The sequence below is a fragment of the Spermophilus citellus genome (assembly GCF_964194105.1).
Source record: "Spermophilus citellus genome assembly, chromosome: 4".
NCBI classification, from domain to species: domain Eukaryota; kingdom Metazoa; phylum Chordata; class Mammalia; order Rodentia; family Sciuridae; genus Spermophilus; species Spermophilus citellus.
In genome coordinates, this window is record NC_138185.1 from 137858888 (window position 1) to 137874530 (window position 15643).

At 38.1% G+C, this 15643-nt stretch overlaps 1 protein-coding gene across 2 annotated transcripts in view; it reads left to right on the forward strand.

Moving 5' to 3' along the window:
• INO80 (INO80 complex ATPase subunit) overlaps nt 1-15643 on the forward strand; it is a 137550-nt gene that overhangs the window by 79477 nt on the left and 42430 nt on the right. For both annotated transcript variants that reach the window (XM_081293621.1, XM_081293620.1), the window contains exons 25-27: nt 2616-2756; nt 9565-9790; nt 14930-15057. In XM_081293621.1, the coding sequence (XP_081149747.1) occupies nt 2616-2756; nt 9565-9790; nt 14930-15057 (495 nt within the window). The remainder of the gene's footprint in view (nt 1-2615; nt 2757-9564; nt 9791-14929; nt 15058-15643) is intronic.

The following is a 15643-nucleotide window of genomic DNA, read 5'->3' on the forward strand; positions in this document are numbered from 1 at the left end:
TTAGTAAAGAATTCAGATGTCTTCAGGCCATCTCCTTTTGCTGCCTCAGCCATTTGTGGAGGGATGGTCTGAGGCAGTGGGCTTCCCAGCTAGCAGCCCTGAACTACTTTTCTAGCTAGCTGAGATGAACAGAAGTTGGTAGACCTGTGTCATTTCTCCAACCGCAGGAGGGTCAAGGTCAGAAATATGCTTTGGGGAACAAAACAAACTTGGAGGCCTTTTTTTTTAAAAAAACTTTTGTCTCTGCAGTAACAGTAGTGTTTTTTGAATAATGTTCCTTGTATTCAGTATTCAAAGAAGGAGGTAACAGCTAGACTTAACAATCTTCATAATTATCCTCATACTAGGCATTCAGATGGTAAAGAACATAAGCATGTAGCGAAATAGATGACCTTCAGTGCACATTCCAGTCAAGATGAGAACACAGATGGTATCGGAACACTGCCAGAAGGTCAAAATCTTTCCTGGGTATTGACCAGGACTTCAGCATCTATGGACAAAGCCAAACATGTCAAAGTTACCCATGTAACTTTTTACTCATGTAACTCCGCAAAACAAATGTTGTAAAAACTTCCATGCTTGTGATTAGAAACCACCAAAGACAGTTCTACTGTGCTGAAAAATAGCAAAAGTCTTTTGAGTTTTTTCATAACCATTATTCAGAACATGTGATTAGTTCATTAAAACAAATGTTGATGCATATGTCCTACTAGACAACTTGAGATGACTTTACTCAAATCATGATCCTGAGAAACTCTTTTATTTCAGGAGCTTTAAGCCCTGGGTAAAATAGGCCCATATGAATGGAAGAACAGGATATGTACTGAAAAAAACATCAGAAAGATGTTACTGCAGTTATAACTGTCATTCTCTTGCAGCATCATGGTTGCTATTTTTACAGTTTGTTTTTTGACCTTAAAACTGTGTATAAATTTGATTAGTTTGTGTTCTGTCTTCATCCCTATCGTTTTTAGGATTACCACCCATCTTAACTTAAAAACCACTAAAACAAAAAATTGAAATAATCAAGATTGAATACCCAAAGATAAAATATCTAACATTGTTCTAATGAAAGAACTGTGTTTACAACATAGAACAATGATCTCACTGTGGGCTTCTCTTTTGTGTGAACATTCCATGCTTAAAATCTTTTGTATGAATGGCAGCTATGAAGACTCTTTAATATAATAATTTAAGTCAGGAATTTATATTTTTAAGTGATTATGAGATAGGTGTTCTAAATGGATATTGTTTGCTTTTCCTGACCACTTATATTTATGTTTCTTTAAAATAAAGAAAACATCTACGTTTGCTAGAACTATACTGCACTATATTGGTACTCATGATGCTAAATTGCCTTAAAATTTTAGGTAAATAATGTTGGTCATCATTGTCTTTAATTCAAGATGTGAGTTTGAATCCACAGTATAACAAATGAACTAAATTTTCCCTGTGTACACTTTCTTTTGTAACATACAATTTTTAAGAGTTTATTAAATACACATAGGTCATGGACCTAAGGTTACAAACTTGTGTGTAAGATTATAAGACACGAACTTTGATTCCAGCATCAAATAGTTTCAATTAAGATATAGTTATTACCTTGATTACAGTAAAAACAACATAATTAATTAAGCTAGCATTTTTCAAAATGTGCTCTTTATGGGGCTGGGGATGTGGCTCAAGCGGTAGTGCGCTCGCCTGGCATGCGTGCGGCCCGGGTTGGATCCTCAGCACCACATACTAACAAAGATGTTGTGTCCGCCGAGAACTAAAAAAAAAATAATAATAAAAAAAATTTTAAAAAATTCTCTCTCTCTCTCTAAAAAAAAAAAAAGTGCTCATTAGTTAAACGATTTTGTCAGGTATGAAAATATGTTACATTAAAAGTCTTTCCCTTGCTCTGTAGTCAGATAAAGTTTTTAAAATGTTATGCTACACAGAAGTTAAAAAACATAAACTGCTTTCTCTTGAAAGGGAATTCCTCAGAGCCTTTAATATATGAATGTGTATTTTGATTATTCAAGAAGGAAAATAACCATAGAGGGTTTGCAGAATATATTTGCATAGTGATTTTTTTTTAAATTTTCTCTTTCATGGAGCATCTCATAAAAAAATAGTATTTCTTTGATTCTTGAATTTAGAAAATGTTGCATTGAGCTTTTCGAAGTATACAATAAAATTTTTCTTTAGCGATGTAACTATGTTAGGCAGCTATTGTAAATGTTTTAACACATTTGAATCAAGTTTTTATTTTTGCATATTGACACATTTTATAAACTCTCAGAGATGAGTGCTGTATTTGAAATTTTAGGAGGCACTGGGTCCTATGTACACTTTTGTCTTTTAAAATTTTGCTGTGTCTTATAAATAGACAGTATTATCTTCCAGGTATAGAATTAGTTATACCACTTAAGGTATACTAACAGAAGCACATTTTGAAATCAATATGGATCATCTATATTACATACTTGGTTCTAATTAGTATCTAATTGTTTATTATAATTAATAGTATTGGTTAAGACAAACGTTAATTCAGATACTTAATGAGGTTTTGTTTTGTTTGCTCTTCATTTTGCTTCTGTCCGGCACTAACTTGCATTTTTGTTTTGAAGTCTCTTGTTTTCAGCAGCCACTGTAAAGCTGTGAGTGGCTACTCAGACCAGGTTGTCCATCAGCGGAGATCAGCTACCTCTTCACTTCGTTGCTGCCTGCTCACTGAGCTGCCATCTTTTTTGTGTGTGGCCAGTCCACGAGTAAGTGCCACAAGAGGGGAAGAGATTAAATGAATAGTACTAGAAGAAATAAAACAAGTTTCAAAGAGTCTCCTTCGTAAACAGAACTGTTTTAAGGCCATTTGAACCTTAAGGGAACATATAAGTCATAGTATTTAAAAAGGATGACATCCATGGTCCTGGCCTTCACAAGACAGCATTTCTTTATCTTGCATTGTGTAGATTTGAGAATAGTTTATTGTGGATAGCTGCTGCTTTTCATTTTATCAGGAGTTCTAAACTACAATAGGAACAAGCCATCTGTCGGGTTGATTATCACTCAACTGCAGGGTCAGGGGAGAGGGAGCCATTTGTCACGTGCATTGAGGTTTTAAAGGATTTTCATAGGAGGGACCCCAATTAGGGGGGAAATTTGATCTGGGCCTTATCACCTCAGTACAGTTTTCACATAATAAAAGGAAATATTACACTCCAGAATCAATCAGTTTCTCATTCTGATGTTTTCTCACTTCCTAAGCAGTCTTGCCTACATTGGAGGTTCACAAGTTCATTCTATCTAAAAGGTGACTGTTGCATCTATTCCCCATTCAGCAGTTATACATTTATTTGCAGAGCGGGAGTAATTTCTATTGTGGTTCAACTTTGAGCAGCTGGCTGGATCCTTCCTAATACCCTGTTTATCAAAACAGTACTTCCATGATTGCTAACAAGTATCACTGCAAAGGCTTCCATTGGCTCAATGAGTTGTTTACTTTGCCTATATCTTCACTGCCTTTCCTATCCATGTTGATCAGAGCCAGACAAAAGCTCTACAAAGAAGTAATGATGGGAGAAAGGCAGAATAGACATGTGGCTAGACTAAGTAATTAGAGAAAAGAGTAAGTTTCTGTTTACCCAGTTTGTTTTCTTTTGCTGCAATGGACAACTTCTAGTTTGCCAGGCAGCTCTCTGAGACTAACATTTTCTTCTTCTTTTATAAATATCTATAAGTATGCATATATGTGTATGTGTATATATATACATACATATGTGTATATATACGTATTTACATGTATGTATGTATATATATACATGTATGTATGTATGTATGAATGTATATACATGTATGTATGAATGTATATACATATGTGTGTGTGTATATATATATATATATATCTTTCTTTTTCCTTTTCCTTTTTTTGGTACAATATAGTTGTATGTAATGATGAGATTTATTGTTACTTACTTAATTTGGCCATTATCATTCCTCAGTGCTTCCTCCTACCTCCCCACTTCCTACGCCTTGGTCCCTTTCCTCTACTGATCTCCCTTTGATTTTTATAAGATTTACCCTCACCTTCTTTTTCCTTTTTCCTCTCTAGCTTCTGCATATTATGAGAGAAAACACACTACCCTTAATCTTTTGAATTTGACTTATTTCCCTTAACCTGGTGGTTTGTAATTTTATCCATTTTTTCCTGCAAATGATATAATTTCATTTTTCTTTATGGCTGAATTATATATGTATATATGCCATATTTTCTGTATCTATCCATTCATTGATGGACACCTAGGCTTCTGGTTCCATAGTTTGGCTATTTTGAATTGTGCCTCTGTGAACATGGGTATTCATGTATCACTGTTGTATAATAACTTTAATTCTTCTTGATAAATACTGATGAATCATATATATGGGTCAGTCTCCTGGAAAACATTTTTCTACCATTATTTTTATTGGCTTGCATCTTTAAGTTTATTTAAAAAAAAAAAAAAACAGAATCTGGCAGATTCCAAAGAAATGATGAATGGAAATAAGGTATTGAGTCCCACTGACTCCTGCCTGCCTAGATTTCTTTCTACTAGTCCTTTGATGTGTGAACTTCATTCTCTTGCCACTCTCAACTTCATTGGGTTTATTTGGCTATCTAGAAAGAATTTAGATTTTGTATGTATCCTGCTTTTCCAAAATACTCTTGGTCTTAGAAGCTTAAGTTGACTTAGGGAAGTATACTTACACTAGACAGCATCTAAAGCCATGTTTCCATAGAAGACAGCCTTACACCTCTGGTTTTATGGTTTTGTTTTAATTAATTTTTTTAATTTCAATTTTTAATTTGTTCTAATTAGTTATATATGACAATGGAATGCATCTGGACACATTGTACCCAAATAGAGCACAACTTCTCATTCCTCTGGCTATACATGATGTAGAGTCACACCAATACTGTAATCTTAGATATGTATAATCTTAGATATGTATATAGGGTAATAATGTCAGTCTCATTCTACCATTCTTTTCCCCATAGCCCCACTCCACCCTTCACTCCCCTCTGCACAAAAAGTTCCCAGGGCTGGAGTTGCAGCTCAGTGGTGGAACACTTGCCTAGCACCTGTGAGGCACTGGGTTTGAGCCTCAGCACCACATAAAAAAATAATTAATTAAAGGCATTGTGTGTATCTCCACCAAAAAAAAATTTTTTTAAAGTTTTTTTTTTTTCAGTCTCTTCCCTACCCCACCCCCCTCCAATTATGAATCAGCATCCACTTGTCAGAGAAAACATTCAACCTTTGTTTTTTTGGAATCTGCTTATTTCACTTAGCATGATATTCTTTAGTTCCATTCATTTACCAGCAAAATGCCATAATTTAATTCTTCTTTAAAGCTGAGTAATATTCCATTGTATATATGTACCACATTTTCTTTATCCATTCATCTGTTGAAGGGCATCTAGGATGGTTCATAGTTTAGCTATTGGGAATTTAGCTACTATAAACATTATTGTGGCTATGTCACCATAGTATCTTGACTTTAAGTCTTTTGGGTATAAACCAAGGAGTGGGATAGCTGGGCCAAATGGTGGTTCATTCCATGTTTTCTGAGGAATCTCCATACTGCTTTCCATAGTGGTTGCACCAGTTTTGCAGTCCCACCATCAATGAGTGTATCTTTTTTCCACACACCCCTGCCAACACTTACTAGTGCTTGTATTCTTGATCATTGCCATTCTGACTGGAGTGAGATGGAATCTCAGAGTTGTTTTGATTTGCATTTCTCTAATTGCTGGAGATACACTTCTGGTTTTGTTCTTCCTAGTAGAGGAAGTTTAGATTTCTGGGAGACGGATATCAAGGTTTTATTTCTCACATTCCCAATATTTTATAGAGCCAATAAAAATGAACTATTTTGACCTGTAGTTGCATTTACGGACATAAAAATTCTTTGTTACTGGGCTGGGGTTGTGGCTCAGTGGTAGAACACTTGCTTAGCATGTGTGAGGCACTGGGTTCGATCTTCAGCACCACATAAAAATAAAAGAAAGGTTTCATTTCCATCTACAACTAAAAAAAGGTTAATTTTTTTTAAAAAAATTCTTCATTACTACTGAATCCTCCTATGTTCTATAACCAACTACTCATTTTTCTGAAAAGCTACTCCCCAGCACCCTCCTTTCCTCCTGAGACCCTCTCATCTTTGTAAAGTTTTATCATATAGCCTGTGCTGAACCTGAAAATGGCAGTAATTACATCAAGATTATGATGATAGTAAGAATTCTAAGCGTGTCTGAATGTTACATGTACATATATGTAGTTATCACCTTCAGATCAGTCTTAGAGTGAATGATGATTTATCATGACATATCTTAATTATCTTGTGTTATCTTTTTTTCTTCTTCTTTCCTAAGATACTAGGAATTGAACCCAGGGCTTTGCACATGCTAGACAAGTGTTCTACCACGAAGCTACATTCCCAGCCCTTTTTATTTTACATTGAGACAGGATCTTGCTAAGTTGCCAAGTAGTCTGGCCTTGAACATCTGATACTCTTGCCTCAACTTCTGGAGTAGCTACCATTATAGGCATGTGCCACCATTTTCCAGCTCTTCTATGAATTTTCATCCCATCTGTGGTGGAATGAGAGAAGCTTTGAAGCTTCCTTTGGAAGGCCATCAGGAAGGCCATTTAACGTTGGCAGAATGGGTGAAAGCTGTCTAGAATGGAGCTGACTTGGAAGTGGGATTGATTCTAAGCAGAAAAGGATTTTTTTTGCCCTCTTTAGGACCTCACAAGTACACTCCTTACTACTTAGAACATGACATCTGTGATGCCTGTAATCCCAGCGGCTCAGTAGTCTTAGACAAGAGGATCACGAGTTCAAAGTCAGTCTCAGCAAAAAGCAAGGCACTAAACAACTCAGTGAGACCCTGTCTCTAAATTTAAAAAAAAAAAGGTGGGGGGCTGGGGATGTAGCTCAGTGGGCAAGTGCCCCTGAGTTAAATCCCCACGATTCCCCCCTCCCTAAAAAGAGTACCTAGACAGTAGAATGAATTAGACAAAACTTTCCTATGTTCATATATGAATATACCAACAGTGAAACTCCACTCCACATCATGTACAACCATGAGAATGGGATCCCAATTAGAATAAGTTATACTCCATGTGGGTATGTCAAAATATATTCTACTGTCATGTATATCTAAAAAGGACAAGTAAAAAAAAAAAAAATGTGCTTAGAAATGAGTCCTCAGCAGAAAGCATCCTTTCTCCGTCACTGTTCTCTACCTATTCATCCTGAGTTTCTAGCTCTTAATTTTTCTTTTAAGAGTATTGGCCCAAAGTCTTTATGTATAGTTCCCAGGTGATTTCTGCTTTTTATAAAAAAGAAAAGTAATTGTCATTGAATGTACAATTGATCATTATCAGTCTCATTAGAAAAGACCAAGTATGCTTTACTTCAAGAGTATGCATGCTGTTGGAAATATATAAAGCTGATCATATTTCTGATGTCCAGGCCACTACTACTTTAGCTGTTTTTGTTGTTATTGTTGTTTTAAATATTTTTAGTTGTACATGGACACAATACCTTTATTTTACTTATTTATATGTGGTGACGAGGATTGAACTCAGCACCTAGGCAAGCACTCTACCACTGAGCTTCAACCCTAGCCCTACTTCAGCTGTTTTTATTGAAATATAGGTATTATGAATCATGAGGTTATGGGACTCACATCCTACATGGAGAATGTCTGCTCTGGCTCAGAGTCTTCCTGGGGTCTTAAGAGGGCAAACAATAACAGGGAGGAGAGATCTAATTTTTATGCTTGTGCTATGTATTTCAGTCTTTTATTTTCCTAAGCTCAAGTATCAATGGGAAGGCACATACATTGGAGTCAAGAAAGCAAGCTCTGGAGACATATAGATGGTGTGATCTCCTAGGACTGTCCGGATACAGTTATTTCTTTAGTGAACCTGGGTGGATTTTAGAATTCTGAGCCCCATTTGCAATGGCACTTTGTAATTTTGCATATGGACTATAGATGGCACTGTTCCCTAGCAAACTCCATTTCACTTCATCTGCCCCCAGAGGCGTTATTGTCTGTTTATTGGTAAATGATGTTCTTTCTCTGATCTTGATACCTTCTTGTTCCCAGTAGAAACACCTACAGCTACAGGTTCATTTATGTACCTGATTGTTTATGTACCCCAATGCAGTATTTTTCTAGCCGTAGCTTGATAATCTGGGGTGTATTAAAAACCTAGACCAGGCCTTCTATATTAAAATGCTCACTTTTGATACATTCCCACTCAACTGCTTATGCATGCAAAAACTTCAGAACTGTTGCCCTCAAAAATCCATTGATGTAAAAATAGAATAGTTAATAGCCTACTTCTAAGAAGTAATAGAGTTACAGCCAATGCTTTATGTTCTTGTTCTTTCATATTCTTGCCCTTATTCCTTATGCCCAGTTTCTCTGTGTCTCAGTCTAGCTCCAAGGTTCTTGTGACCAATTCATTGCTTGTAATAGGCTTTAGCATTATTATCATTCTTGGCCTCTACATTTTGACAAGAGGTAGCTTTGTCATTTTCAGCAGGCTCCTTATCAGATGATGCCACAGCCATCTGAATATACCACTATTTTATTAGGGTGGCATCATACTGTTGTTGGGCTGCACCTTTTTTATTGTTGTTATTGTTACCAGGCAATAAAACCAGGGGCACTTAACCATTGAGCCATATCCCCAGCCCTTTTTTATAGTTTATTTAGAAACAGGATCTTGCTGAGTTGCTAAGGGCCTTGCTAAGTTTCTGAGGCTGGCTTTGAACTCTTGATCCTCTTGCTTCAGCCTCCTGAACCACTGGGATTACAGGCATGCACCACTGCACCAGGCCAAATAATCTACATTTAAAACACCTTTTGATAAGAATTGTGCAGTCTTTTACTTACCCAGGCCATGAATCTGTTTCTTGCTGGCAGTTGCTTCTCTCCTATCCTTCACCCCATTGACCTCCTCTTTCCTAGCTTATAGCTTGAAAGAAAGTTTCTTTTATCTTCCATTAGGTTTGACAGTCAGAAAACTGGTCAGAGAAACAGAAAGAAGTATTGATAAACTTGGGAATTTTGCTACTGGAGCATTAAAGATGGCTCCAGATGTGCCAGGCCAATACTCTTCTAGTTCTTTAGTGATGACTAGTTCCAGATGTCTTTTAGGCATTGCCATGATGTGTATCACTAGTAGCACTTTACCAGGAACATAATCTAGCAATGAATGGAGGTGGTGGAATGATGGGACGTATATATATAAAAACAGAATCATTGCTGGCCTGATATCCTCACTTATCTGCCTACTCTAGCTCTCTTTATATCTTTATTTTGTTTGCAGATTCATGTTACTAGAGTTGGCCTTTTAATCTGGAGAAGCTCATTAAGTCAGTATCTGGGGCGCTTAATTTGTCAGCACAGGGTATTTAAAACTGTCAGCCTAAGAATTTTCCATATCAGTCTGGTTTTAGAGTCCCAAAAACTTAATGTGTATGAAAAACGTGAAAGCTGTCTTGTGTGAATCTTTGCAGGTCACCGCAGTGCCATTGGATTCTTATTGCAATGACCGAAGTGCAGAATATGAGAGGCGAGTTCTGAAGGAAGGAGGGAGTCTGGCAGCCAAGCAGTGTTTGTTGAATGGGGCCCCTGAACTGGCTGCAGACTGGCTGAATAGACGATCTCAGTTCTTCCCAGAGCCAGCCGGAGGACTGTGGAGCATCAGGCCCCAGAATGGTTGGTCTTTCATCAGGATTCCAGGTGAGTTATACATTCTCTTGGAATGTGTTCTCAGCTTTAGCAAAAGGAGAATACGTGAGATATTCCCTGTGGTGGTTTTGCAGAGTTCTTGAGGATTCTATCTCATTTTTAGTTCTTAGTAATTTTTAAGTGAAAATACTAATTCTTTAAGACTTGGAGAGATAAATGTTTTCTTAGGAGAGAGGAATGGTACTCTTTGTTGGGGGGGTGGGGCGAGTAAGTGAGTGGAACTGGAATGAAGCACAGTAGTAGAGAATTTGCCCAGCATGCACAAAGCCATGGGTTCCATCCCCAGTACAGCAGGGGGGACGGGAAAAAAGAGGGGGGGAAGCATGGTAGGAGGAAAGGATTCAGGTAGAATGAATTCATTTGTCTATGTCATTGCCAGTTGAATGAATGAGAATGTCGTCACTCCCAGAAAGCCTCATTTAAGTAGCATAAACAGTGTCCTGCACGGAACACTAGAGATCTGAATGATAACAAAAGGAAAAACAGCGTGTTTTGTGCCAAAATTCTAGCAGATTCCCAGACCCCCTAGGGTCAAGGTCAGGGGTTGAGAGGAAACTAGGTTTTCATCTTTGCTTTGGTGAGACTACTTGTAAGGAAGTTGAACATAAAGAGAGTTCATGATCTCGGTGTTCAACTTATAATGCTCATAATCTTTCCTTACACCTGCTGGCATACTGGTGTATGAACTTGGAGCTATGGTATTAGTTATGGTTGTTCTAATTCTCTGATATCTTGAGTATATTCATCTTATTGACATGAAATGGAAGTAAACTAGAGCTAAACATTCAAAAGGGAACATCTATTATTTCTAAAAGTTATTGGATTCCAGTGCTGAAGGCCTGGTTTTTCCATTTAATGTTAACTTTATTACAAGTGTCAAGGGGCTTTGTGTCAAGGCTTCTTGTAATTTGTTGAAGCTCTGACTGGAAGATGCCTTTTTTGTAAAAGCACTATTGCTAGGCTGGGGTTGTGGCTCAGTGGTAGAATACTCTCCTAGCATGTTGGGGCCCTGGGTTTGATCCTCAGCACCACATAACAATAAAATGAAGGTATTCTGTCCAACTACAATTAAAAAAAATTTTTTTTAAAGCACTATTGCATACTCAGAACTGACTTAGAACACATGAATATGGTGGATGTATATTGTTTGGAAATCAGGGGAAAGCCCAAGTATAGTAAGCCCAGGCAGGAGGTGAGTGCAGGTATCAAAAGAAGCAGGATAGCACCTTATTTCTTCTTCATTCTGGTTTCTTAGTTCCCAGTACAGGAGTTAGAAGGCTTATTGCTGGCGCTGTGGGAATCTCTTGTGGCTTTTCCTGTTCTTTGAAAGAAAAATGGACCTTGTTTAAATAGCAGGAAGTGTCTGAGTTCTTTTTGCATCGATAAAAAGCACCAGCCTCACTGGCTGTTTACTGTGAGAACCAACCAGCTCCTCACTGACCCCATTGTGCTCTGTAGACTCTCTGGGCCAGTGGTGGGTGCGGAGGCGGGTGTCACTGGAACCCGTATTTTATCTCTCTTTCCTTTATACTTTCACATTTTTTGTTACACTGGGAAGTGTTGGTTCTTTTACATTCCTTGGAGAGACTGAACCAAAATCTCCTGGGTTTCTCACCTTGATTGCTTCCCCATGCTTCACCAGGTGGATATAAGATCCTTTCAGAAGGCTCCTTTCCTTGGAAAACAGAGATTATTTAATCTGTTACCCTAATTTTACTGTCACCGGCTACATTTTTTTTGTTGTTTTGTTTTGTCTCTGAATAGTATCGTAAACTGTGGACAGTACGAACCTAAATCTAAATGAAAATAACAGTAGCATTATGAGAGATTATAAGGGTAGGATACGTCTGTTTCAACATTGAGCTCCTGTTTTAAAGAACAGCCTGACTTGGCAGAATCATTCCGATTTCTATGGAATTGTGCTCCTCCTGGCTCTGTGCCCTACTTAGCAACAGGTGGTGGTCTTGTCCAGTGGGACTTTTGGTAGCTCCTCAAAATCGGGTGATGTATGCTAGACATAGAAGACAACAGCATATGCAGAAAAAGAAGCTTGTTTTTTTTCCTACATTCTTTACTAGGGACAAACACTGAGACTGATTTTCCCTGCCTAGCACACTTACCAGAGAATCTAAGGTTTTCTCATTTTTAAGCCCTTGCTGCTATTTTTTTCTTAGGCTTTTTCCTTCAGGCCAGTCCAAAGAAGTCCAGTCCAAACATTTCTGCCTCCCCCACTCCCATAATAATAAGCTGGCAATAGACACCATTTCTTACTTTTTTGGGGGTGCATCAGAGTTTATCCTTGTAAGTGTATGCACATCTTCATTACTGAGTGTTTCTAATCTTCGCATCAGGTCATTCTGGTTAGCAGTCAATGTAGAAAGTGGAATGCATGAAAACCATTTAATCATGATTTTGAAATCAATTGAAGCTTCTCAAAATTCAGACATCATGTTCCTTTCTCAGGACATAAACACTTAACAACAGAACTAATAGAAACCTATTTGGAGATGACTTTATAGCAGGTATGACATAGACATCACTCATAGATGCCCACACTTTAATATTTATGCTGAGGGAGTATATATGGAAATAGTAGATAAGTAGACTGCAGAAATCTGGAGGGCTAAGCTTGCCCGTTCATTCAGTGGCTTAAAATATGTGTGCTTGCCAGGCATGGTTATGCATCTTGTAATCCTAGTGATTTGGGAGCCTGATAGAGAAGGATCACGAATTTGAGGCCAGCCTCAGCAACTTAACTAGGCTTGTCTCAAAATAAGAAGGGTTGGGAATGTAGCTCAGTGGGTAAAGGACCCCTGAATTAAATCCCTAGTCCCCCCGCCACCATACACACTTAGACACATGGGCTTGCTAGGCACGGTCATGCACACCTATAATCCCAGAAAAAAGAATACACACACACATTTAGACTTCTTGTGCTTTTAATGAGAACAAAAAGAACATAATATCTGAAGCAGATTGGTAGGTAGCTCAGTGGGGATTATTTAGGAACAATCAAAATTGAGACACCCCTAGCAATCTAGTTAAAAAAGGGTAATTATGATAGAAAGAAAATTTCAAGTTGTTAACAGGACTGTGTTGCTGCCTGATCAGACTTGGAATTTATACAGGCCTCCTTGTTTGGTGTCGTGGAGGGGGCTTAATGGTCTCTTCTGTCCCAGCTGTAGTCATTTGATTGTGCTGTTAGGAAGACAACAAAATGAAGAGCATTTCAATAATCTAAACAGGACCAAACAAAGAAGCTGAAAAAAAGGTGTATGTCACAAAGACAGGGAAGGATTGGGGTGGGAGAGATGTGGCCTGGCAGTATTCTGAAGGTGGGAAAAGGCAGGCTGTGGCACAGAGGAGTAAACATCCAGAACCCATAGCTTTGTAGCATAAACAGCGTCTGATGATTTGTTATGGTGCTATCAGCACATCCGTTCTTGTTCAGTTTAGACAATAATTATGCACTTGGCAAATAGTGGCGAGAATGACAGTTGAGAACTCTTGGACTACTCGCAATAGTCAGCCTCTTTAGTTCTGGAAAAAAAAAAATCCGTAGGTTCAGGGCTGGGGCTGGGGCTGGGGCTCAGCGGTAGAGCACTTGCCTGGCATGTGTGAGGAACTGGGTTCAATTCTCAGCACCACATATAAATAAATAAAATAAACAACAAAAAATCTAAAAAAAAAAAAAAATTCATGGGTTTAAACCCAGATACTAGGATTCACAAAGCAATTTCCTTTATAATTTTCTTCTTGACTTTCAGTTGTTAGTTTTTTTACTTTTTTAATGTTTATTTTTTAGTTTTAGGTGGACACAATATCTTTATTTTATTTTTATGTGGTGTTGAGGATCAAACCCAGCACCCCGCGCATGCCAGGCGAGCACACTACCGCTTGAGCCACATCCCCAGCCCCAGTTGTTAGTTTTCAATGTATGATCTCCATCCTTTTTGTGTCCCCTAGCCACTTCCATATGTATTCTTATGCAACCTCTCAAGCTTCTTCTTTTATCCTCTAATGGCAGCAATTGTTCAGGGCATGTTTATGGACCAGTCTGCAAACAGGAAACTCTGCTTCCTGAAATATGATGGGAGTTGAATGATATTGAATGGATGAGATGAAAATTTGTGAGTTAAGTGTTCTTTAAAGTTCTGTGGCTGAATGCATTTCTTATGGGAAGAGGAAAGGAAAAAATGCACGTTAGCAAGTGAAAGCAACTTCATTTCACAGAAATCCAGAACCAGTCCTTCTAAAAGCTGAACAAGCCCGTATGTCTTTATTGAATTACATCTTGGGTTAATGACATTTACTAGCCAGCCTTTTGAAATCATCAGCAGAGGGAGTTTTGGTGGTTGATTTTGTGTTGTTGTTGTTTTGTTGGTTAGTCAGGTTTTAACAACAAAACAAAAACCTCAATGGCCTGAGGATGTAGTTCAGTCATAGAGCATGTGCCAGGCATGCACAGTGTACTGAACTTGATCCCCAGCACTGCAGAACAATAAAAAATTTTAATGAAAGGTCAAGTGTGGATATGTGTGTTTGCATTTCTTAGTGTTTATATTTCTCCAAGAGAAGGCAGGAACAGCCATTTTTCCTATATATTCTCATGTTCCTTATTCAGGACATAAACACTTAACAACAGAACTAATAGAAATCTATCTGGAGATAGTCAAAGGAAATAAAAACAGATTTTTCAGTTTACTTTATAGCAGGTATGACATAGACATCACTCATAGATGCCCACACGAACCTGGTCCCCTGCATAAGAATGTGGAATAGAGAAGCTTCCAGATTTCTTTGCAGCAGACAAAGAAATCAATTTCTTCTCAAAATTCAGACATCATGTTCCTTATTCAGGACATAAACACTTAACAACAGAACTAATTGGGAGTTGTCTGATTGGGAGCTGTCAGCTGAGAGAAAGTCTATACCTACCTCTTTAGAATGTTGAGTACTCCTGGAGTCATGATTCAACAGGACTTTGCACTCTTCTTCAGATGCATTTTCCTGTTCTCATGATAAAAGGTATCCTGGATGTAATAATTTTGCCTGCACACAGCTTTGCAGTGAGTGATTTTGTTGCTTCAATTAAATAGTATGTCCCCTCCTCCTTTTTCTTCTCCCCAGGCAAGGAGAGCCTCATCACTGACAGTGGAAAACTATATGCCCTTGATGTCCTGCTGACTCGGCTCAAATCTCAAGGACATAGGGTCCTTATCTACTCCCAGATGACCAGGATGATAGATCTGCTGGAGGTAGGAGAAGGAATCTTGGGGGCCTAAGCTTCCTTGGCATTTACATTGGCGGAATCAGATATTCATGACTAGTATTAATCCTATTTAATGAGAACCCCCAAATTTTTTTTTGTGCTTTTAGTCAACATAGGGAACAGAACCAGCTCCTGGCAGATGGAGAGTATGCAAAAAGAATTCTGTCTCCTTCCTTACAGCCAATGAAAAACATCCTTTTCCAAGGGACAAAATTCTCTAATTTTTCCCTTTTTGACTGGGGGGTGGGGTGCATACTAGTGATTGATCCCAACAGCATTTTACCACTGAGCTAACTATATCCCAGTCCTTTTTATTATTTTTTTGAGACATGGTCTTGCTGAGTTACTGAGGCTGGTCTTACAGTTGCAATCTTTTGCCCCAAACTCCCAAATTGCTGGTATCACAGTTATGTGCCACCATACCTGGTGAAATTCCCCAATATTAAAGCAAATCACAGCCCAGGAATCTTTGAAAAGTTTCTTGAAATTCTGTATGGAAACCAAGATTGGGAGCTGGGCACTGTGGCGCACACCCGTAATCCCAACAACTTTGAGAGGTTACGGCAAAAAAA